This window comes from Danio rerio, chromosome 8, assembly GCF_052040795.2.
Source record: "Danio rerio strain M-AB ecotype USA chromosome 8, GRCz13ab, whole genome shotgun sequence".
Classification (NCBI taxonomy): Eukaryota; Metazoa; Chordata; class Actinopteri; order Cypriniformes; family Danionidae; genus Danio; species Danio rerio.
In genome coordinates, this window is record NC_141028.1 from 53,459,056 (window position 1) to 53,485,810 (window position 26,755).

Here is a 26,755-nt window from a genome sequence, read left to right on the forward strand (position 1 = left end):
TTCAGTCACATTCATGAATTATCTCGCGGTGCTTCATGGGATAGTGTAGCGTGCATCGGACGTGCACTTCAGATTCTTGCCGGAAGTAATACGTCATCCGGGTACTTTTCGCCTACTGTTTTACGTCTACTACTCGGCTCGTATTCTGATTTTAGAGTACTATATAGTATGGAAATATGCGATTTCAGTCACAGCCCATAACCTAAATAGCCAAATTCATCACGTTTTAGGGTTTCCTTTAAACATTTACATTGTGTTTCATGCTATTTGCTATTTGTGTGTACATGAATTTGATGCCTTTTTTAGTAACTGTATGTGTTTTCTTAAATTGCAGGTCGTTAAGCTCTCTCGAACATTGTAATAACTAGAAGATAAAATGCTCATTCATTCATTCATTCATTCATTCATTTACTTGTCGGCTTAGTCCCTGTATTAATCCGGGGTCGCCACAGTGGAATGAACCGCCAACTTATCCAGCAAGTTTTTACGCAGCGGATGGCCTTCCAGCCGCAACCCATCTCTGGGAAACATCCACACACATTAACACACACACTCATACACAAGGGACAATTTAGCCAACCCAATTCACCTGTACCGCATGTCTTTGGACTGTGGGGGAAACCGGAACACCCGGAGGAAACCCACGCGAAGGCAGGGAGAACATGCAAACTCCACACAGAAACGCCAACCGAGCCGAGGTTCAAACCAGCGACCTTCTTGTTGTGAGGCGACAGCACTACCTACTGCGCCACTGCCTCGCCAAATGCGCACATACAAAGCGTAAATAAAGCCTTCAGTATAATTACCACAGTAATTGTCACTCACCACGAAGGGATTCGATCCGGCAAAAATGTCTGATAATCTAATAATTCATATCGTTTGCAAATATTTGAGAAATAAAGGGAAATTACAGCTGGCTCTGTGTTCCTTCTTGACTCGAATTGTTTACCTAGGTGCATTACCACGGTTTTTGTTCTAGTACTTTAATTCCTTGCTGAATAACCAATCAGAGCGATCCTCTGTTTATATTTGTTTTACAAATTAAAATTTGTATTTAATATAATTGCACGTTACAGTAGGCTATTTCACATTATCATTGATCTGCAACTATAGTCAAATCCTGTTCGTAGAAAGGTTAGTTAATACCATTTATACAAAAACGGCCTATTTATGTGTATAAAGAGTCTGTTATTTATACGATTTGTGAACAACTTGTATAGCTTTACTTTGATATTTCCTCCAGCGAGAATGACATCGTCTGCAACTTTCTGTCGTAAACCACGTCCATCAAAAGAGTACCGTTGGTACCATTTGGCAATGGAAACACAAACCTGACAAAGGTGAGCAGTACCATACCGCACTGAACTAAACCGTACCATTGAGACAATTAGGCCAAAGGCTGATTCGGATTCTACATACTTTATCGGCCTAACATTTATTTGACGAGAGGCAAAGTGTGGAACATACCAAACCAACAGCTGTCAGCTTTGTGTTTTTTTATGCAAGAGTATATTATTTCCATTTTTTGCCTGACATAATGTGTTGTAAATAAATGAGAACGTCTGAAATTCTGCAATGCTCAGACACATGAACACAAGAGACTTGCCTCAGGTTCTTGCGCAGGGAGGCTGGGTCATTAGCCAGTAGAGTGTTCACCAAGCCAAAAAGCTGCATGACCCTCTCGTCCTGTCGTAAATCTTCATGACCCTTCAGCAGGAACATGAACTCATGGCCATTGCTGCCTGCAGGGTGCAGAAGAGAACAGAGAAAGCTTTGTCAAATCCTTTAAATCCTACTGCACTGTTCTACATGCATTCACCTTTACTGGCCAGACTACAGCATGTGTATAGGAAACAAAGACAGAATTACACTTTTGCACTCCACAACTCACAAACCCTTGTTTTATTTTTACACAAAAGAACAAAGATGTCTATATGTCATATTTAAATCATTTTTAATTTTGGTCACACTTTAGTTTAGGTCACAATTTATGCTATGTACTACTGGCTTATTACCTGCCTATTATTAAGATATTAACTGTTATTTAGTAGTTATGAAGTACGATCTTATTTAACATCCCTAACCCTACCCAAAACCTAAACCCAATTTCTACCTTATTGACTATTATTAAACAGCTAATTATATAATACTTTATTAAGCTATAAGTATTAGTTAATGGTTTTTAATAGTGTGAATTGTGACCTAAAGTGTTGCCATTATTTTTTTTATATAATATTGTTTTACATAAACATATTTTATATAATTTTTTAATTATTATTACTTTTATATATTATTTAATAAAAAACACAATAATAATAATTGTTATGAACAATAATAATAAATCAATTGTTAAAATAAAAGATAATGAAATTATTATTAATTAAATTAATAAAAATTTAACAAAATAAATATATTTCCTTATCTCTCATCATTATTAAAAACTGCATTAATATTATTAAGTTCATTATCAATATTTTAATAATTATTTAAATTAATATTTATTTACATTTTTTATTTAATATTTGATTTAATGAAAATACATAATTAAAAAAACATCCTTATCTCTTATCTTTATTAAAAACTGTATTATTATTATTATTAATATTATTATTAATCATTTTTATTTTATTTTTAAAATTTCTTAATCATTATTTCTCATCACTATTAAAACTGTATTATTATTACTAATCGTATTTGTAATAATTTCTATATAATTTAATATTTTATAAAATTATTTAATATTTAATTTAATAAAAATAATATCTTTTTAAAAAAATTATTATTATTGTTATTGTCAATCCTATTTTTTTTGAAAAAACATATCCTTATATCATTATTAAAAACTGTATTATTATTACTATTAGTAATCATATTTGTAATATTTTTCTATAATGTAATATTTAATAAAAACATATTTAACATTTAATTTGATAAATAATACATATTTAAAAAAACATATCCTTATCTTTTATCTTTATTAAAAACTGTATTATTATTATTATAAATTATTATTATTATTATTACTAAAATTATTTTTATTAGTCATATTTTTTATTTTATATAATATTATTTTATATAATTCTAATCTCTCATCATTATTAACAACTGTATTATTATTAATCATAAGTGTAATAATTTTTATATGTTTTATATAATTATTTTATATAATTTTATATTTAATTAAATTTTCTAAAAACATTTATTTCAAAATCAATAAAATATATATCCTGATCTCATATCATTATTTAAAAACTGTATTATCATTATTATTATTATTATTATTATTAATCAATCATAAAAAATATTACAAAAATATAAAAAAAATAAACAAATAAATTTCCTTTTTTCTCATCATTATTAAAGTGGCATTATTATTATTATTATTATTATTATTATCAATCAATCAATCAACCAATCAATAAATCAATCAATCAATCAATTAATCAATCAATCATTCTGTTTGTATTTGTGAATTGAATTTTGCAGGCCCCATGCCATTGGATAAAAAGAGCAAAAATTAACAACATGCTATATATATATATATATATATATATATATATATATATATATATATATATAAACTATATCCTCATTTCTAATTTATTTCCCTTTTTACATTTTTGTACATAGACAAAATTCATAGTCCTTTACTCAAAAGGCAGTTTGACAAAATGCAGTATTAAAAACATACACATTTACAGTTCTTAGAGCTAGCTATGAGCAAATATAAAGCTGTGTGTTTTATTGCTACATTTATTTCCCCTTTGTATTTCTGACCAATTAGCTGGCAAATATGAACCGTGCTCTTACCCATGATGGTGAGTTTGCGTGGCCGCTGTTTGGAGGTGATGACCTGCAGCGAGGGAGCAATGGACTGGATGCGTATGATTGACTGATTGGGGTCATATGTTCCAGGCACAGCCAACTCCAAATCACGACACATCAGCAGTTTAGGTGAGACGTACTGAAGCTCTAGAGAAGTGAGCTGTGGACAAAGACCACATAAATAAACACATTTATATAGCGTTATCAACAGGACCTGCGAGTAACCAATTACATGAAACGGCATTCAAAATAAAAGTAATTGTATTTTGTTATAATTGCGGCAGTACACCAGAAAAGATTACCAAAGTGAATACTTCAAATTTGAATCTTATTTGATATTGAACTACCTTTTAAATAGGTGGTAATCAAATTAGTTACATCCGAAAACTTATTTAGATTACTAAAGTTAATACTTACAAATTCTGATGTCATTTGATGTCATTTATTATTTAGGTAAACCGGGAGTTTAACCAAAAAGGCAACTGATTCTCAGTTTAAAAAGCAGTCTGTGCATGTAGCAGCTAGTAGTAACGTTCAATATCAGCACACAAAAATGGATGGATCAGAAAGCCATGCGGAATGCATTTATCTCATCAAAATACAACGTTTTTATTATTAATCTGAAAAAGGATGCGTCATCTCAGTACAGTGAATCTATACCTAGAGTATGTTCAATAAAACCTTCATTAGTATTGAATGATTCAACGATCAGCCTGAAAAAGCACAAGGAAGTTCTTGATCTCTTGAAAAATTTTCCCCAGTAACTCCTTCAGTTTTCTCACATTTATAATGTTGAACAGTTACATTATATATTTCTAAAAATTTAAGTAATAAATTATATTAACTGTTAATAAGTAGTTATAAAGCAGGATCCTTGTCTACATTCCTAATCCTAATGATAAATTAGGATTATTTCTAAAGCATAAATTAGCATGTTGTTAGCACAAATCTAGCTTGAAATTAGCATGATTCCAACAAATTAGCATTTCATTAGCATGAATCTAGCTGAATGCATAAATCTTTCTAGCATAAATTATCATGTTAGCATGTTTGTAACATGAATTAGCAAGTTGTTAGCATGGTTCTACCATAAATTACCATGTAACAAGCATGATTCTGGCATAAATTAACATGTTTCTAACACTGATTAGCATGTTGTTAACATAAATCCAACATGAAGAAGCATATTATTAGCATGTTTACAACATTAATTAGCATGTAACTAGCATGGATCAGCATGTTGTTAGCATGTTTCTTACATTGATTTGCATGATTTAGCATGTAACTAGCATGATTTTTGCATTTTGATAACATAAATTAGCATGACTAGCATGCTGCAAACATATTTGCAGCAACATCAGCATGTCAGTAGGATGTTAAAATTGATAGTTTGACCCAATTTTAAGTCAATGGGACTTTTTAGAAATTTCTGGGTCATTTTTTGAAAACTGTAAGTCGGATCAGTTGGAAAAGATATAGCAACCCAAGTCAGAGCAGTTTGAAGATCAGACAAAAGGTTGAAGGATAAAGCTTGAAAAGCTTACACCATAAAAAGTTAAAGTGAGATATTAGAATGATGGCGTTCTCAAGTCACTATAATGTTGCGTTCACACCAAATGCGAAAGAAGCGCGAGTGATTTACAGGTTAAAAGATGCAAAAAGACATCCTGTGGCGCAATATGCGCTAATAAGGCGGTGCGAATAACGAGATTCACGTAAATGAAGTGGCACAAGTTGAGCGTTTCGCTCGAGTTCGAAAATCTGAACTTCAGCAGACATTCGCGACGCGTTAACGAACCAGGAGCTTGCTCTTGTAGGAGAGTGATTATGACGTAGCGCCTGTTGTTGATGTCTCGGGGGAAAATCCTTCTGCCAACACCGGACGACAGTTCATCAAACTGGGCTCGGCTCAGTCGGAAGCACCACTGAAAGCTTCCATCATCCAGGTTCAGACACAGCTCCAAACAAAGCGACGCGTTTTTTAGCCTTCATAAAGCACATAAACACAGCTATTCTCCCAATAAAATCCATGTTAGCTATTTAGCACCCCACCCATAATGCGACAGTGTAGAAAACGTCCAGTTGTTTTGGCTACTTTTATTATGCTTTATGTGTTTTGAAGCTTGGAATGCAGCATGAAACAGCATGGCGTCCCATTTGTTTGTGTAATGCAGTGTATGTGCGTTTGTTAATTGTTATACTTACCTTTGAAGGGTATAGCCCAAAAGGGGTGGGAGCTGGGGCTATATAAGCCAGAGCCCAACTCACTCCAGAGCGATACTTCTTTACCAAGAGTTCTACTGCGGTGCCTCAAGTTAACCAAGTTTGTATATTGTGGACACCTGTTGTTATTTTATTAGATATATTTGGAGTATATGTATTTTTTCTAATTTACTTTCCTGTTTATAGTTTCTTTTGGATTTTTGTTAGTTTTTTGCACTTGTATATACCTTCACTGTGGATGGACTTTCTGGCACTGTAAATAAACACCAACTTGCATGACAGTCCTCAGTGAATGAGCCATCATTTTTGGTCCCTCATGAACTTGCATTTCTCCCCTGAAGACCAGCTGCTGGGCTCGTTTTTATCACATTTGTATTTCAAAGTATTCTAAGGTATTTAGATTAAGTTAGTAAACTGAGTAATGTAACCAAACACATTTATATTCAAGCATGTACGGTACATTTTAAAAGTAACCTTCCCAGTCCTGAAAACCACTATAGGTATGTTAAAAAACAAGATGTTCACTTTAATAAAGTACTGTAGCAATTTTAACTAAACCAAACTAAAATGTGCCCATTTCAGTCCTCATTCTGAAATACCTCTTTCCATTCATGAAACAATTTGCTAGTAAGTTTTAACATGGTTCATATTTTTTGTTCTCAATCCACAATCCATCAACTTGTATGTATGATTATATTGCTTCTGGCTGATTTAAGTAATCTATTCTGAGTTATAGAGAGTTAAAAATGCAGTTGTCAGACCTGTGGCAGCTGTTTGGAGATCCTGCGGAACACATGGTAGTACAGATCCCAGGCCTGCGTCAGGTCCTTGACGTTACCCGATCGCATGTACTTTCTACACCAGTCCTGCGCCTCCATCAGATCTCGGCCATAAGCCTGAAATCAAAGCCACAATTAGAAAAAGGAAAGTGATACAGGGCAGATCATTATCTACTCAACATTTATACACAGCAGTAACAAATACTATTAGTACACACCAGGCCCGGATTGGCTGATCGGGAGAACCGGGAGAATTCCCGGTGGGCCGGTCTGTTTTTTGGCCGCGAGGGCCGGTGTCCCTAGCTGCTTGCACTCTCAGCAGTTGCACTTTATTAATTTATTTGTTTATTTGACCATAACCTCAATCTTTTTAATTAATATTTTGCCGCAGCTCTGCTCTTTTTATTTATTTTCTCGCAGCCCCGTGAGCTAAATGCAGCCTGCAGGTTAATGATGATCATCATTAACCTGCGGGCTGCACTCCATTCCACCCAAAACAGCGGCACCTTAGTGAATATTAATTATTATTAATAAATATTACACCTGCTCAATAAAAATCTGATGATTTACTACATTAATAAATCTTAACTTTTAATCTTAACATAACTTGATCAGAAATCTAAAATGGGGAGAAGGAGTAGGGTAAAAAAACACACGCTTTGCACGGCAGTGCTTAACAGCGCCATCGTGGTCTAGTGGTTAGCACGTTACGCATTGACACAGCCGACCCGAGTTCAAATCTCAGCAGAATAAAAAATGTTTTTTTTTTTCAGTGCTAAGACATAAAATACTGTTTGGGCTACTTATATAGGAATACATATTTTTCTGTGTGACGACTGTTACAAAGGACTGGATATCTATAAAGAATTAATGTTCTCAAATTTATGAAAAACATTTGAAGTTCTAAAGCAGCAGTGTGCTTGAAAAAGACGTGTTAGTGTCATTTGAAACTGAATTGGAAATGACGTTATTTTAATATTGTCAGTCGTTGACTGAGGTGGGCCGGTCTAAGGCTTGAAACTCCAGAGCTAAAAAGGAGTCCCACTCCCGCCCTGGTACACACATTGTGAAAACAAGGAACAAAACAAATCTCCCAACTTCACCTAAAGCATTGTTTTCCAGCCTTGTTCTAGTAGAATGCACATCATTGCACATTTTTAATACCTCCTTAATCACACACACACCTGAATGATCTCATCAGCTTGTTAGTAAAGAGTTCAAGACCTAAGAATGGTGTGTTAAATAGAACCAGACTCACACTGTGCAATTCTGTCCAAGAATTGCACATCTGAGACACAATTTAGGAATCATTAAAGATTCTATAATCATAAAGTTTTATAATTCTAGGCTAGAATATGTAATCTTCAATGGGTGATTTTGTCTGGGACAAAGTTATTGGATAGACATAATGGAAAGCAGTGGGCAGTCGGAAGTTGGCCTTGTAATCGAAAGGTTGCAGGTTTGATTCCCGGTTCCGGTAGGGGACTAATTTGGTGTATGAGTAACAATACCTGACAATACTTCACTTCAACGATGATGACTGTTTAACCATGAACCAATAGGAGTGCTAAAGGCTGATTTACATTCTATACACTCACTGGCCACTTTATTAGGCACAACTGTTTAATTGCTCGTTAATGCAGATTCCTATTCAGCCAATCACATGGCAGCAACTCAATACATTTAGGCATGTAGAAATGGTCAAGAAAATCTGCTGCAGTTCAAACTGAGCATCAGAATGATGCTGAAAAAGCTGATTTAAGGGACTTTGAATGTGCCATAGCTGTTGGGGCCAGGCAGGCTGGTCTGAGCATTTCAGAATCTGCTGATCTACTGGAATTGTCACGCACAACCATCTCTACGGTTTACAAAGAATGATCTGAAAAAGAGAAAATATCCAGTGAGCGGCAATTCTGTGAGCGCAAATGCCTCGTTGATGCCAGAGGTCAGATGAGAATGGCCAGACTGGTTCCAGGCAACAGTAACTCAAATAACTACTCATTACAACAGAGGTATGCAGAAGAGCATCTCTTAAGGCACAACACTTCCAACCTTGAGGCGGATGGGCTAAAGCAGTAGACAATCCCACTGGGTGTCACATATAAAAAACAGGAAACTGAGGCTACAATTCGCACACGCTCACTAATAGGTAAAATAGAAGATTAAAAAACGTTGCCTGGTCTGATGAGTCTCGATATCTGCTGCAACATTCAGATGGTAGGGTCAGAATTTATCTCAACAACACGCAAGCATGGATCTATCCTGCCTTGAATCAACATTTCAGGCTGGTGGTGGTGGTGTAATGGTGTGGGGGATATTTCCTTGGCAAACGTTGGGCCCATTAGTACCAATTGAGCATCTTGTCAACGCCACAGCCTAGCTGAGTAGTTTTGCTCGCCATGTCCATGCCTTTATGATCACAGTGTACTGGCTACTTCCAGCAAGGTAACGCGCCTCGTCATAAACCATGAATCATCTCAGACTGGTTCCTTAAACATGACAAGGAGTTCACTGTACTCAAATGGCCTCCACAGTCCCCAGATCTCAATCTCAGAGCATCTTTGTAATGTGGTGGAACGGGAGATTCACATCATGGATGTGCAGCTGACAAATCTGCAGCAACTGCGTGATGCGATCATGTCAATATGGAGCAAAATCTCTGTGGAAAATTTCCGATACCTTGTTGAATCTATGCCAAGAAGGATTAAGGCAGTTCTGAATGCAAAAGAAGGTCCAACCCGGTACTAGTAAGGAGTACCTAATAAAATGACCTTTGATAATTTGGCTTTAAAAATGAAGCGGTTTAGAGTGAGAGCTCATGGAATACAAACTTCAGGTGGGAATCTGCTTTCTAAAACTTGGGTATAAAACAAAAGTTCTCCAAGTCTTAATTCAAATGTGCAAATATGAATTTTTAAAAATGTCAAAGATCCAAAAATATTTGTTATAACAAAAGCCAATCTTTTGTTATTATTGTTTTTGCATTTAAAAAGACACCAAAAATAATGGATAAAGTGTAATCCTAATGTATTATGAACTAACGTGAAAAGTTACTATTGGAAACATCCTTATTCCTACTGTAATAATGATTACGCCTTCCATCTACTGTATATAACATCAACACTGTAAAATGAACTATTACCTGATATACAAACAGAATATACACAATAAATCATGTGGTGAAGTGATTTTACTGGACTCAAAATATTCCTTAACAGTGGTGATTTAACTGTAACATGACATTATTAGCTTATAAAAGTCTCTTACATACGGAATTCGACTTTACAGTGAGTTATGAGCGTTTTTACCTGATTAAATGATGTTTCTTTTAGGGTTTGTGGTCCTCTCTCCATCATGGCATGGAGGGGCTCCAGAACGGCAAACATTCCCTTGACGTTCCTCTCTCCAAAATATAGACGTGACGCTTCCTCCAGCCCCTCGTGCCACATTTCATGCCAGAGAATAGCGACCCTGATAAGCTCCTCGCTCACCTAAACAAGGGTAGAAACAGTGCTCATGTGGGGATTTGGATTTTTGGCAGATGTTTCGGATTGTGTTTTTATCCTCGGCTAAGCTTAAAAATAGCAATTACCAAAGCTGCTACCATACCCACCATCATGGCTGCCAAGTCCTCGAGTTGGATTACTTTTAACTACTTGGGTTGTTTTTTGTTCCGTGGCTTAAATTATTATTTGTATTTATGTGGTTGTATTGGGGTGACGCGGTGGTCCAGTAGGTAGTGCTCTCGCCTCACAGCAAGAAGGCTGCTGGTTCAAGCCTCGGCTGTGTCAGTTGGCGTTTCTGTGTGGAGTTTGCAAGTTCTCCCCGCGTTCCCGTGGGTTTCCTCTGAGTGCTTCGACAAAACCTGGCAACCCTTCCTTTCATATCATACAAGCTTTTATTATTTTATACTGTAAGTCTCATTCTCAGGGTGTGTGAAGTTGGACTGTTACCTTTTTTTCAAATACTAAAGAGAAACTCACTAGCTGAATGAATAAAACCAAGATCCATTGTTTTTTTAATCATTTAAAATTAATAATAAAAAAATACATAAATAATACCGTATTTCCAATGATGAACATGGTATATTTCAATTCCTATTAGTAACAGAGCAGAAACTACAATTTTATGATGGCTCGAGGCTTGATTTGACATGCGAGCTTTAACATTATTTATATGATTTGAGGAAATGTCAATTCATTCTTTATATTTTGTCTGAGAGCAAAATCTAGCAGAAAAGAGGAAGCAAAATAGCTTCCAAGACTGTAAATATTGCCATTGTGTACCTAATAAAACATTTACTTCATAGACAGCCAAACGTAGTGTGTTTTCATACCATAATAGCTTGCTGGACCAGCGTGTTGCAGTGCTCACACATGTTCTTCAAGATCTTGTTGGCTGCGTTGTGACGGGCAGTGGTTGTGGATTTGGAGGCCACGGTGAGAGGATAAATCAAAGCCTTAAACAGATCAAACAGAAATCATGAATATCACCCTTCTGCAAACAAAAACACAAGATTATGCTTTAGGCACACCAGCAGTACAATTTTAATGTAATTTTAGATAATGATTTGCCTTTTGTTACCTTGGCTTTATTTTCCGTCTAGTTTACATGCATTCTACTTTTAAATACACAATATAAAATACAGTTTATTGTTATTAAATACAAGAGAAGTCAGAAAAAATATATTACATTTAGACTCCCGGTGACCTTTGGACCAAATTAGTATAAATCAAAAGATATAGCTTACCTCAGTAAGTATAAATATATATGCTTTACTTTTTTCCGTGATTGATGCAGCATCATATTTTGGCAATAAGATCAAAGCTTCAGAAATATGCCAACATAGCAAAAGGCTTTTGATCTTCATGCCAACAGAGAAACCTAGTTTGCTCCTAAGTTGTGTTGTGGAAGAAATCTAAGCTAAATTATAATTTCGACAAAAGGAGCCGAAAGGGAGATGGATTTTGTGGTTTTATTGTAATGAAAATGTAACCCCCGCTAGTCCTACACCATCCAACCTGCTCCGAGCTGGGATCGAACTGCCGAGTCTCTGCATGGGAGTCAGCTGCTCGAACAAGGAGGCTAAAGATCATAGCCTCTAGCGTCTGTCACTAGAGGTTCAGAAGAGTGAGGTTTGCACAGCACTTCACTCTTTTACATTCACGCTCCCTAAACCTCACTCCCATTCGGGTCATGGCACCAATGTAACCCCACCGGTCCTACACCACCCAACCCGCTCCGAGCTGGGAACGAACCAACGACTCTCTACATGGGACTCGGTTGCTCTGACAAGGAGGCTTAGACCTTTAGTGTCTGTCACTAGAACACATTTTCAGGATCAGAGGAGTGAGGTTTACCTGCACAGCACTTCACTAGCTGGCCTCTGTTACATTCACCCCCATCCGGGTCACGGCACCAATGTAACCCTGCCGGTCCTACAGCAACCAACCCACTCCGAGCTGGGATCGAATCGGCGACTCTTCGAATGGGAGTTAGTAGCTCTAAAGGCTGGTTTATCCTTCTGTGACGAGGGACCGCTGTGACCCACACCGCCAGCCTTGCACATAGTCATGCATTTATACTTCTGCATGCTGTTTGTGTTGCTCTGCACTTCCGAAACACTAGCTGGCAGGAGGTTTCTATGTTTTTCTGTGTCGAGTTTTTTTGTGGCTGTTTTGTTTTTTCTGAACGCTACCTTAATGTACAAGTAGCTAAAACTCGCTCATGCAGAGGCTGTAACTGGTGGATGTGCAATAATTTTAATCATAAGTTAAACACAAAACAAAAGTTTTCAACTGGAGCTCCTTCACAGGACACTTGTAAACACTCGCTCTGTCAGGTTCGCAGCTCTCAGCACCGCCAACACTCGTCACTGCTACCAAGTAGCTAAGCTGTTGTTGTCTCATGGAAGGGATGCATCAATAGAACTGCCATTTTGGTACAGAGTAGTGCTTCTTTGAAATGAATGTGGGACCAAGGTGCAGTGGAGGACTGGCCATCCAGTGCCCGAAATATATACACATATATACATATAACTATCATATAGAGTTTTCCCGCTGGTCAGTATGCAAATATTTTCTTAAATTACGACAATTTGGATTTAACATCACTTTTCTACATCGATGGATAAGTGACCGCACGAGTACTGCTAACAAAGATCAAGTGTTTGTGTGCATGGAAATCTATTATCCTCCCTCCTTGTTCAATTTGATCTAATTAGCTTCCTGAAACACACCGCCTCTCCTGCCTTCACTTCTCATTCTAATGAAATGAATCTCCGTTATGAACGACTCGTTCACTTAGCCGCCAATAATACAAGTTTCTAGCATCAGCGTCTTGTGGTCATATTACATTTAAATTGCTAGCTCTTTTTATTCAACAAAACTAGCATAAGCCAAGTATTCAGTGGGAGTTGCTGCTACTTTGCCTTATGATTAGTGCAGTAAGTGACTGTATTATCATCAATATCGCGCGAAATGTTCATAACATACAAAATAGTAAAAAACAAAATCTTACCTATAAAATGTTCTGCCTTTGTGCTTTGTTTATTTGTTTGCTCCTTACTACACCCGTACACAGGGCTAAAGTCCAGCATCTTCACATTGGCTTTAAGTCTTGACTAGTGCGGTTGAATGACATTTGTGTTGGTAGCACTCTACCAATATGGCGGTGGTATTGACGCATGCTCAAGGTCCGCATGCAATATCTAGTGTATATATTTATGTACTAAGTCGACCAATCACAGAGCTTGCATTATGTGTCGTTGCAAGGTGAAGTTAATTTTTTTTGAGAAGTGCGCGTCAGCCATGGCAAGGGCTATGCGACCGTGTGGAGGCTGTGCCGGATCATACATGTGCGCTTAAAGTAGAGGTATAAATCAGCCTTAACAAGGAGGCTAACCTCCTAACCTCTGTTACAAAAACACAGGGAGGAATTAATTTCACCCTCTGCATAAACATGAGTTTTCGAAGTTTATTGGCATCCTTTCACTCTAGAAAAATCACAGTAAGAGCTGAGTGATATGACACAGTGCATAAATGTCAAATAAACACTTATATCTAGCAGGACTTTATGCCTCATTATAAACAAACGTAGCAAATTCCACAATATACAGCTCTAAGTGACAAGGTATATTTAAACAGACCTCATGCTAAATAAATTTATGATTATCTTTCCAGAATTTTCTGATGACAAGCCATGATGAGATGAGATACTTCATGCCTGGTTGCATTACCTCAGAGCTCTAAAATGTCTGTCTTATTTTCAAAATAAGAGTCCCAACACAGTAAATATAATACCAGCTTAGATAAACTTAAAAACAACGGAAAAAGGATCATTGCTGTTATCCTATTAGGAAAGGTGTGCTTATTAATGTTCCCATGTAGATCTTCAGAGTCTGTGTTTTGCTCCGATTGGCCTTTTTTTACACTTATTGGACTTTTACACTTATGGAGTTTACATGGGAATGAGTAAACCATGCTGTTTGAGGCTCACTATGCTGTATGCTTGGGTATATGCATATTTTCATTCTATTGCATCTTTAACAGCTAAATCATTTGCTAATATTATTATAGAAAATTGTCTTTCTCATCTACTCAAATTCTGGAACTCAAGACGTTTTTATCTGCAGCTAATAACAGATAATAATCTAGAGTCCTCGACGCATTTCTCTTGAAATTATCTTGCGCTTTATCTCAAAATGACCTCTACTAGTACTCTCACACACCATCAACACATCTCTTCTCACAGAGGTTTTTCCCACAACACTCTATTCTGGGTAACCCCAGTGCTTAAAAACACAACACTAATCAGTAAGTAACAAACAGTGCCTCTGTCCTCTCTTTTCATTTAGATTGTAAACACTTTAAACCGATATCGCCTTTCAAAAAATAAGCAGTTTTACAGAAAACAGTCGAGACTTAAAAGTGGACACTCATCTGAGACTCATTATAGAAGATTGCAGATTGTGAAAACTGACTCCAAGTCAATGATTCTCAATTTACAACAAACATCAAACCCATTGTCCAACTTCCTATCACTGGAAAACGCAAATACTCTACTTAGTACTTGGTTCCCTTAAGAGGGAGGTATCTAAAGCATATCAACTAGCCATGGGTGTAGTAAACCTTAGAGATCAGTTCATTATCTCTTTTCACACCCTCCCTGAGACCTGATATTTATGTACATAATTCCCCGACCACTGCCGATGACACACAGGTTTACTTTTCATTTGTACCAGACAATCCTGTGGGGGTCACGCCGGATCTGCCTGGTGGACATCTTAGCATGGATGAAAGGACATCTAGCGAACACTGAACATTTTGTCTTCTCAGCCACTCAAACAGACTACATAGTTTAAAAATCCAGCTTGAACCATTAACTTTAATTCCAACCAGGCCAGCCAGAAATCTTGGAGTAACCACCGATGACCTGCAGACCTTCGTGGGGGTCCTATTATGCAAATTTCAGTTTTACATCTTGCTTGAACCAAGGTTATTATAGTCTTGCATTTTTAAATTAATTTTTATGTCAATACTTTTTCTAAATTTACTATTAAGTTCCTGTTTCATTAGTTTCATTAATGCTGAGTTAAAGTAAGTTTTTATTTTGTGAGCACATTTCTATTTAGTTCTTATGTTTATTTGCAGTAAATGACACAATGCATAAATGTACACTCACCGCCCACTTTATTTGGTACACTTGTCCAACTGCTCGTTAATGCAAATTTCTAATCAGCCAATCACATGGCAGCAAATCATTGCATTTAGGCATGTAGAAATGGGCTGTGTCCGAAACCACATACTTCCATACTATATAGTATGCTAAAATCCGTATGTGAGCCGAGTAGTTTGGCCGAATTCATAGAATTCGAAAATCAGTATGCGAGAAGTACCCGGATTACTTACTACTTCCGGCGAGATTCTGGAGTGCGCATCCCATGCACACTGCGCTATCCCATAATGCCCCGCGAGAGAATTCATGAATGGAAGTGACGCGACGCAACTGACGCAGGTAGGTCACGTGACCATGACAAAATGGCGGATGTAGTACATCCGAATTCCATTCATACTTTTCACATTCATACTGTATAGAACGTACTTTTCTAACGGCCGAGTAGTACGTTTAAATTCAAATGCAGTACCTACTGAGTAGTAGGCGGTTTTGAACGCAGCCATGGTCAAGACGATCTGCTGCAGTTCAAACCGAGCATCAGAATGGGGAAGAAAGGTTATTTAAGTGACTTTGAATGTGGCATGGTTGTTGGTGCCTGATGGGCTTGTCTGAGTAATTCAGAAACTGCTGATCTACTTGAATTTTCATGCACAATCATCTCTAGGGTTTACAGAGAATGGTCCAAAAAAGAGATAATATCTAGTGTGCGGCAGCTCTGTGGTTCGCAAATGCCTTGTTGATGCCAGAGGTCAGAGGAGAATGACCAGACTGGTTGGAGCTGATAGAAAGGTAACAGTAACTCAAATTACCATTCGTTACACCCGAGGTATGCAGAAGAGCATCTCTGAACGCACAACACATCCAACCTTGAGGCAAATAGGCTACAGCAGCAAAAGACCACACTGGGTGCTACTTCTGTCAGCTAAGAACAGGAAACTGAGGCAAAAATTTGCAAAGGCTGAAATGGCCTCCACAGTCAACAGATCCTTTTGGGATGTGGTGGAACAGGAGATTAGCATCATGGATTTGCAGCTGACAAATCTGCAGCAACTGCGTAATGCTATCATGTTGATATGGACAAAAATCTCGGAGGAATATTTCCAGTACCTTGTTGAATCTATGCCACAAAGGATTAAGGCAGTTCTGAAAGGAAAAAAAGGGGGTCCAACCCGGTACTAGTAAGGTGTATGTAATAAAAAGGTCAGTGAGTGTAAATGAAACACTTATGGTTAGAATTTTTCCATAATTTTCTGACGGCAAGCTGTGACAAGATGGGATATTCCATGCCTGGTTGCATTACCTGGGAGCTCTATAACGACGGTTTAGTTTTCAAAATAAAAGTCCCAAACATACTATAATATAAGCTTAGATAAATTAAAAGTAACAGGAATATGCCATTTTAAATAGTTTTTATTTCGATACCATTTCTAAATTTACTATAAATGTGCTGTTTAGTTTAGTTAGTTACTTTAATATTTAGTTTATTACAACTTAGTTTTTATTTCATAAGCACAGTTCAATTTAGTTATTATATGTTTAATTTCAGATTCATTTTTAAGAATTCTAGCTAAATTGTCCGGAACAAAGTGTAATATTTGCACAGCTTACAAATACAATTTAAATACAATCTGAACAGATACTGAACCTAAAACTAAGCAAAAGCAACTTAATGAATAAAAAAAAAAAAAATGTGCTAAACAGTATCTGTTATTAGCGCCATTGGAAACTGATCAATTGGAATTGTTAAGTAAACAGAACTGTTTGGACTGTGGAAAAGTGGCTCGTGTATCAACTAGGAAGCACTTCGACAGACCCAAATGCTTAAAAAATAAAAAATAAAATAATAAATTTATAAACTAAGTGAGATGACTTAAAAGTGATAGCCTTTTACATGGAGATGAAGTCTTTATTAGCATAGCTTTTTTTTTTACTCCAGTGTGTGGTACTGTATGGATCAGATTGGCTCCATCATGAGCTCCAGGTAATAGGTAATACCTGAGGGTGGTAGCGACCAATGTCAGTGAGTAGCTGGTGAATGAGCCGTCCCACCAGTGCACGTGGCGTATCAATCCGAGCGATCAGTTGAGGAATCACCTGATTCAAAGAAGACAAATATCAAAAGAAAATAATCTGAGAAGTACTGCTTAAAGCAATACTGTACAGGTTTTATTTCAGTAGTGACTTTTTTGTCTTGCTTTTAAGTTAAATATGTGATAACACTTTGTTTTAGGTGGCTTTGTTACACATGCCATGTACTTATACATAATTACATACATCTAACCCACATTCTAACCCTAATCATATAGTAAGCATATGTAAATATTCAATATTACTCAGTAGTTAAATATATAGTTACATTGTATATAACAGTAACACCTGTCACGGTTTAGTATTTATTTATTATTATCATTATTATTATTATTATTATTATTATTATTATTATTATTATTGTTGTTGAGTGTGTGTTTAGGTGGCTTTTGTTTTCCAGCGTGTGTCTGACTGATCCTCCCAATCTTTGCTCTGTTGAAAGCATGACCCGCACTTGCTGAGAATCTCTATGTATCTTGTTGTCCTGATGAAGGGCTTAGAATTCTGTGTGCGTTTTGTTTAGCCGCTGATAAAAAGTTTATTAAATTCTTTGTTGATCTATGTGTTTTTTTTTTGTATGTTTGTTTGTTTAATTAATTATTTTGCCTAAGTTAATATTGTTAAATTAATTATCTGTATTTTTGTTGCCACTTTATTTGATAGACACTTTTTTTGGTCTCTAAATAAATAGAGAATTGTACTTTTTTGAGTTGCGTGTCCCTTTCATGTTGTTAAGCCCTTCCTAGACAAGCCTTAAAAAAATTGGGGTTCGTAACACACCATAAAGCAAAGTGTAACCAAATATATCTACCCCCTTTAAACTAACATACATTTAGAAAGGGAAACTGTAAAATAACAAGACTTCATGAGGCCCAGTTGATAGCAGGTGTCAATATATATATATATATATATATATATATATATATATATATATTATATTATATTATACAAGAGTTCTGTCTGGTTCTTCAATCTGATTGGCTGATAGCCGCGCGATATTTTGCCAGTAGCATCACACAAAGGCCTCATCACCCTTCAGTACAGCCAGCAACAAGCAGAGACGCTACAATTTGACAAATATTACTGTTGTTAGACAACAAAATGTACTTTAGAGGCTTTTTTTAGTCGAGAATGTAGTTGTTTAGATTGCAACTATGCAGTTTATTTGTAAGAATAGTGCCTATTTTAAAATATTTACAATTTCTGAGAGAGCTCGTTGGCGGCCAAAAACAGTTCATGTTGTTTATCCACAAGATAGAGCTAGGACCGCATAATAAGCCCTTGCTCAGTGTGTTTTCTTAAGCGAATAAGAAGCTGAAAAACGGAAGCGTCACGGTTTTTAAGGTGGACCATATACAGCCATATCACACTGCTACTCGTCTGATATTGCTCAAATATATAATGTACAAAGTTTAGCAATGAAGTACAAATATTGTTAAACATATGTTGCTATTGAGGTGGTTAAAATTTAAAAAGTTTTGAGGTCGGGGTAGTTAGTTGGATAGGGTAAAAAAATATTTATTTACAGTTGTAATTATGAGCTGTTTTTTAATTGTGAGCACCATGTCCCATTTAACAATTAAATATTAATACACAAGAGTTAAGGACTATTTAACTTGTGAAAGTTTCAGTTGTAATTAGGCTTTAAGGAGGAAATGATCTTACCTGTAACCAAGTGTCTATCTGAATGGTCTTGATACCTTCGACTAGAGCTTCATTCACTTCAGGCCAGTGACCATAATCAAACCATAGGGTCAGGACTCTAAATGTAAAGGAACAAACAGATGGTCATACATAGTGTGTTTTTTCTCCATAAAGACCATATCATTCACTGATTATAGTCTTTCACACATATACCATCAGTGGTGGAAAGAGTACTGAAAAACCACACTCAAGTAAAAGTACCATACTTGGAACAAAAAATGCAAGCAGTGTAAAAGTATCTGTTGTAAAATATTACTCAAAGTAGGAGTATAAAGTAGCCTTTTCTGCAAATTAAAAAATGTAGCTTATATCACAGCCATTTTCTTTAATGGATGTTTCATTTTTGCATAAGTTCAATTATTTACCATTGACGAACTGATAGAATTCACTGTGCATGTATTTAAATGTAACTATATTTAAAAGGTGTTTGAAAACGTAACGTTCTGTAGTGGATTTAGTGATTTTTTTTAAGGCCATTTGTCGATTTCGGTCTTTCATACAGTAGAAATCCTTCATCTTCTCAACAGTGACATGCCGTCTAAACACTCTCTCAGTCATTTCTTGTAACAATTTGATTGGATACAAATAACGGAACTGATTATTCTACTCAACCAATCAATGTAGACAAGAAAAAATCCAGACAAAAACTACAATTCAAATTACAATTACAGTAAATTACACTAGTTTGAGTATTTGTAATTATTAGATTTATTTGGTACTAAGTATTATGTTTAAAAAAATTGTATTTTTACTTACTTTTCCATTTTTAGCCAGTACTTTGTTTTGAAATTTTCTTTCAACAAGCAATCGATCCTTTACATGTTTATTTTTTTGTTTAGAGGTAAGATTAGAAGAATTGTACTAAACTAAACCACAAAGTACAAAAATAAATACTACGTGTAGATTTAGAACCCTTTTCTCAAAAATAATCAAAAACTACTCTGGCAAAGTTGACATTGAACTTTTTGTATTTGTATTTTACTACACTACCTGACAAAAGTCTTGTCGTCGATCCCAGTTGTAAGAGCAACAGATAATAACTTGACTTCTAGTTATTTATTCGGAAAAGTGGCAGAAGGTTGATTTTTCTGATGAATCATCTGTTGAACTGCATCCCAATCATCACAAATACTGCAAAAGACTTACTGGAACCCACATGGACCCAAGATTCTCACAGAAATCAGTAAAGTTTGGTGAAGGAAAAAGCATGGTTTGGGGTTACATTCAGTATGGGGGTGTGCATCAACAGCCTGAGGTATCAAGAAATTTGTGCTGCCCATTACATTACAAACCACAGGAGAGGACAAACTCTTCAGGAGGATAGCGCTCCTCATACTTCAGCCTCCACATCCAAGTCCCTGAAAGCAAAGAAGGTTAAGGTGCTCCAGGATTGGGCGGCCCATTCACCAGACATGAACATAATTGAGCATGTCTGGGGTAAGATGAAGTAGGAGGCAATGAATATGAATTCAAAGAATTCATCTGATGTGTGTAGAGTTCTGACAATATGAGACATGCTTTCAGAAAATGTGTGTAAACAACTGAGAAAACTGTAATCACTTTTCCACTGCACCATGACTTCTATACTGTTTATATTCTATACTTTCTATAGACCTTTTTCATGGCTGCTGCATGGAGGGCGCCATAGCAACCAGCGTCTTCCGGTAGAATGCTACAAAACTTCCGTTTACAGTAATTTGCGCTCCGAAAATGGGTTTCAATAACGTTTTTAATATATTACAGAGTGTTTTTTTGACACACAACTTAGAAATGTGTCTGTTAAAGCCGTTTTAATCTGTCAGATGTGGTTCAAGCCCGTCAGTAATACGAGAAAAACTTTCTCCTAGTTCACGTGTCTGCCGTCAGAAATACAGTGTGTGTGTGTGTGCGTTCCCAGCCTGTCAGCTGTAAGCTCAGCGGCTCTTCAATACACACACACACACACACACACACACACACACACACACACACACACACACACACACACACACACACACGCACGCAATACTTAGCTGCATTACAGAGCAAACTGTATTATTAGCATGAAACTTATGTAAGTCATGCAATTTACAAAAATGACCAATAAAAGTCTGTTAATGATCCTCTGCTGGCTGGTTTGCTGTTCATTCTAATCGCGAGCAGTTTATGTTTCATTTCATGTGTTGTTTTAACCACGGTTTGTGTTTTTCTGTCATTTCGAAATGACACGCCTATATTTTCACCTTGAAACAGTTATTAAATCAGTGGCTCAGTGGGACAGTACAGGCTACGTGTGTGTGTCAAACATTTTGGTGAACTACATTTGTTTGGGCTGGTTATATATTTGAAAGAAAGAGAAACTGTTGACTTTAGTGATGACGAGGCTTCATTTAAACGGCAGAAGATGCCGTCTGACAACAAGGGAAAAACGCCTCACAGCAGCGGTTTTCCATCCTATTAGATCGCATTTCTTTAAATGATCAGTCGAGGAGATGGTGCTGATGGACAACAGTATTAGTTCAAAGAGGATAAAAGCTGGAAAATAAATTAAAACTATCGTTTCAAAGCTGTCCAAATGTGACTGTTTACACGCATCAGCTGCTGACCGGAAGTTCTTAGCATTCTCCTTGCGTATACACGCAAAGCATCATGGGTAATTTTGCGTTCCAAGAAAAAGGTCTATACTTCTATATATTCTATACTGTACATTATTTCTGTTAAGTAACAAGACTTTTGTCTAAGCAAAGTTAGACTTTACTATCCTAATTAAATCGTTAAAAATCAAGTCATGATCATATTGTATTTTAGTAAAATAAGCGTAATCTAGAGGCCTTTGCCTTTCATATAAGCCACTTCTGATACCAAATGATGAATTAGAAGTTATTATTTGTTTTTTCAAAAACTTGGATAGGCGACATTTTGTCAGGTAGTGTGTAATGACATCTGATTGATATGGCATTTTGGAATAAGAAGAACATAAATGCTGGACATGACATGATTGTATTTGTTGGTAATTGGTCATTTGCTATTGATGTATACTCTATAGTGAGTGACATCTTGCTGAAGTGAAGAAGTTACTGTCTTGCCCTTCCACACGAAAATACATTACCGAAAAGTCTTCATAAGACAAGATGTTGTCTTTCTACAGCGGACGAGTCAAAGGGAAAGCAGAACAAGTGAGATATTTATAAATCCGAAGACACAAGGTAATCTGTGCAATATGTGACCTGACACTGTTACGACAACTGTTCACACTCACGTGTCACAACCATCCTTGTGCACATGCTTCATCCAACATTTAGAGAAGCCACGATGAGCTCCAAGATGCAAACTACCCTTTCAGTCCCTTTTAATGATTAAGTTAAGAATTGTAAGTTTCCTTGGAATGTGGCATCCAACCTTTGCTACACAACAATGATTAATTTGCTACATATGTCTTTATAAACACATTCAAGTCTTAAATATCCGTCACCTGCATAAATGTGGATGAATGTTTATGATACTTCACCAAATATTCACCAAAGTATACACAATTTATTTCTATACAAACTAATTAAATTATACGATATTAGAAAAAAATAGATAACTATATATAAAATTTAAATATATTTAAAAATATATACAGTTGAAGTCAGAATTATTAGCCCCCCTTTGAATTTTTTGTCTTTTTTAAATATTTTCCAAATGATGTTTAACAGAGCAAGGAAATTTTCACAGTATGTCTGATAATATTTTTTCCTCTGGAGAAAGTCTTATTTGCTTTATTTGGGCTAGAATAAAAGCAGTTTTTAATTTTTTTAAACACCATTTTAAGGTCAAAATTATTAGCCCCCTTAAGGTAAATTTTTTTTCGATACTCTACAGAACAAACCATTGTTTTACAATAACTTGCCTAATTACCATATCCTGACTAGTTAACCCAATTAACCTAGTTAAGCCTTTAAATGTCACTTTAAGCTGTATAGAAGTGTTTTGAAAAATATACAGTAAAATGTTATATCATCATGGCAAATATAAAATAAAGCAGTAATTAGAAATAAGTTATTAAAACTATTATGATTAGAAATCTGTTGAAAAAATCTGCTGTCTGTTAAACAGAAATAAAACAGGGGGGCTAATAATTTGGGGGGGGGGGGGGGGGGGGGGGGCTAATAATTCTGACTTCAACAAAAATATTTAATTTTTTATAATGTCAAGTCTTCCCACTCAATTTATTTGAATATCAAGCTCAAAAACACAACATTTGATCGAATATCTGAAAAATCTACTTTCATAGATAGGATTTTAAAAGGGGTAGTTCAACCAAAAATGACAATTGTCATCATTTACTCATCCTTCACTGTTTTTCTTTCTTCTGTTGAACACCAAGAAAGATACACTAAAGAATGTTGGAAAAAAACCCACCACTTCTATAGTCTTCTATAGTATTTTTGTTTCTACTATGGATGTCAATGGCTGCTTTTTTCCCAACATTGTGTTACAAAGAAGAAACAAAAATCATAATAGTTTAAACCACATTAGAACACATTTCTTGGGTAAACTATCCCTTTAAATTCCTTCAAATTAGAATCAGTATATAGATCACAATTGTTACATATTTATATTATTTAAAGGTGCTTAAAGGTGTTTTTAAACGGCATTTTATAATTAAAAATGTAACGTAATCTTAACTGAAACGCTGTATAGTAACTGACATACAGTATAGTAGCTCCTCCCCTTTATAAAAAACAGCCAATAGCATTTTCTTTTTATAACAGCTCTGTCTTTTAGAGTGGTTTAAATCAAGTGCATCCAAACGAAAATACAGTGTTGAGGGTAACACATTATAAATAACACAAGTTATGTAATAATAAAGAGTAAAGTAACGCATTCATTTTAAAAATAAAATAATATTTGAGTTACATTTTTAAAAATTATTAGTTAAAAACAAAAGCAGTTCTTAATTTTTTAAACACCATTTTAAAGTCAAAATTATTAGCCTATATATGATAATATATCATTATACTATAACTTTCCTAATTACCCTAACCTGCCTAGTTAAGTCTTACCTAATTAACCTAGTTAAGCCTTTAAATGTCACTTTAAGCTGTAAAGAAGTGTCTTGAAAAATATCTAGTCAAATATTATTTACTGTCATCATGGCAAAGATAAAATAAATTAGTTATTAGAGATGAGTTATTAAAACTATTATGTTTAGAAATGTGTTAACAAAATCTTGTCTCCGTTAAACAGAAATTGGGAAAAAAAAAAAAAAAACAAGGGGGCTAATAATTCAGAGGGGCTTATAATTCTGACTTCAACTGTACATACTAAAACCGAGTAGAATAAACTGGTATTGAACTTGAAAATGTTTCCCAGACTGCTTAGTGCTCTTTTACCTCAGTGTGTCCTGTAAGTTATTTCCACGTGAGAGTGAGATGGATCTGAAAAACCCCTGCACTGCAGGCACTGTGTAAAGAAGGAGAGTCTTGGACAAATCCTGCAACAAAGAAAAACAATGAATTCCACCTTAAACGATCCTATAAAGCACTGTCAACAACATTAAAAAATTTAGCAGGAACTTAGCACCCACTTTGCATGCATGTGCTATGCTTTGTTTGTTATCAAGACCTTGAGAGAGAACGTGAACGTGTTTGCTCTTTATTCACTTAAATGTCAGTTGATAAACACCATTGTAATTTCGGTGGTTTTAAACCATTAACAGCAATGTTCTGTGGACTTGCTCATATGGGACGATAAACAAATTGTAAGATGAAAGATGCCAACTCTGTCTTATTGTTGATCAATTTTGAAGCTCGTTTACTTGTTTTAGGAAACCTGTTTACAAGTCGTCTGGAAACATGAATGTTTTGTGAATGTTTTCAACACGAGCTTCTAAAAACACGTTGTTGTTGGTGTCTGGCTTTGGTTTGTTTCTCACTTCGTTGACTTTCTTCTGTCCGGGTGAGGGTACGGGACTGTGCTCGGTGCTGTCGGCTTCGCTGTCGCTGTTACTGGCTTCGCTGTTGGCGCTGGCGCCGCTTGCGTGTCGCAGTTTCTTCTTCTCATCGCGGCCCTGGTTCTGATGCTTGTAGTGAAGCACGGCCTCAAAGTTCATTACTGCCCAAGCATGCCAGGCCTGCAAAGACACAATCCGTTATCTTGTTGTTTTTAATCTTACTTACAAATTTTTTTTTTCCAAAATCTGTATTTTAACATCTTAAACTGTAGTGTTTTCAAGAATTTCTATGTCATGACATCATAAACGTCAAATAAAGATCAATACGAATGAGATTTTGGTTTGATAAAATTGACATGGGATGTTTTTTTTTGTAAACACTATTTTTGAAGAAACACATGAAAACACAAAATGTTAAATAAACAACATTACAGTTTTTTTTTCACTTTTGAATTGGATCTTTTTTTTTTTTTTTTTTTACATTTTCGTGTCCTTTGGTGAGACATGGCAAACATTAAAGGGCACCTAGGTTACCCCTTTTTTCAGATTTAATATAAGTCTTTTGCGTCTCTAGAGCGTGTATATAAAGTTTCAGCTCAAAACACCCATCAGATTTTTCATTAAACCTTTTACAAGATGCTGTTTTATACTGATTTCCAGCAGAGGGTGGTTTTGTCGTACTGCGCCTTTAAGACGAGTCTTTCCCACCTACTGTGTCTACGTGCCTTCCCGCGTGCTTTAATCTCCTACCTCAGCTGCTTCAGACAACAAACAGACTTAAAGGAAGAAGGTCTCACGTAGGGTTGTAACGGTATGAATTTTTTACGGTATGATAATCGTCTAAAACAATACCACGGTTTGACGGTTTCGCGGTATACGGTATGTTACAAATGTTACAAAATAATAGAACAGTGAAGCAAATTTTACTTTTTCCAAATAATATATTTTCAGTTACTATAAACAACACCACTTACAATGAACAAATAAAAAAATAAGAAAATAATGAATAATGTGTCAAAGTCCAAATAAAGTCCAAATAAACATGGTGCAAATCCTCAGTAAAAAAATAGATATAAATATTTACTATACTATAAATAGTTACATAACGAAACTAGATTCAATATGGAACATCCTTAGGTTTTATGTGCCAGCATGGATATGGTTGTCTGTGGATATGGATTTGGATATGGTTGTCTGCAATGCAGACAAACAGCTGCACCTTCATTTGCGTCTTTTGAAAACAGCAAGAGCAGCAGTTCGTCTTTGCTGTGTCACTGTTTTGTCATGTTTCTGTGCTGCTGTGCATGCAAAAGTACTTAGTATGAGAATTATTTCATGCAAAACTTTTTTTTTGCGTTTTATTTAGCCGCGCATAAATGTATGCCTATCTCTCATTCTGTGTTGTTCAAAAAGCTCGTTTTTGGTCCACAAACAAAAGAGAAACCCATGCTTATTGGTTGTGATATAGCGAGTTTGAACCAATCTGGGCATGGAGGAGGGACAATGCATCAATGTATCGTGTCTGGCTTGTCCGGAGACACAG

The 26,755-nt window shown here is 35.9% G+C and overlaps 1 protein-coding gene across 2 annotated transcripts in view; it reads right to left on the bottom strand.

The window, feature by feature from the left end:
• The window catches only part of mtor (mechanistic target of rapamycin kinase), a 236,007-nt gene that overhangs the window by 23,674 nt on the left and 185,578 nt on the right, over window positions 1-26,755 (bottom strand). Inside the window, 9 exon segments of one of the 2 annotated variants that reach the window (NM_001077211.3) lie at window positions 1,607-1,742; window positions 3,811-3,985; window positions 6,810-6,944; window positions 10,136-10,318; window positions 11,164-11,286; window positions 17,499-17,597; window positions 19,257-19,353; window positions 24,653-24,753; window positions 25,195-25,392. In NM_001077211.3, coding sequence (NP_001070679.3) covers window positions 1,607-1,742; window positions 3,811-3,985; window positions 6,810-6,944; window positions 10,136-10,318; window positions 11,164-11,286; window positions 17,499-17,597; window positions 19,257-19,353; window positions 24,653-24,753; window positions 25,195-25,392 — 1,247 coding nt within the window. 2 annotated transcript variants of the gene reach the window in all.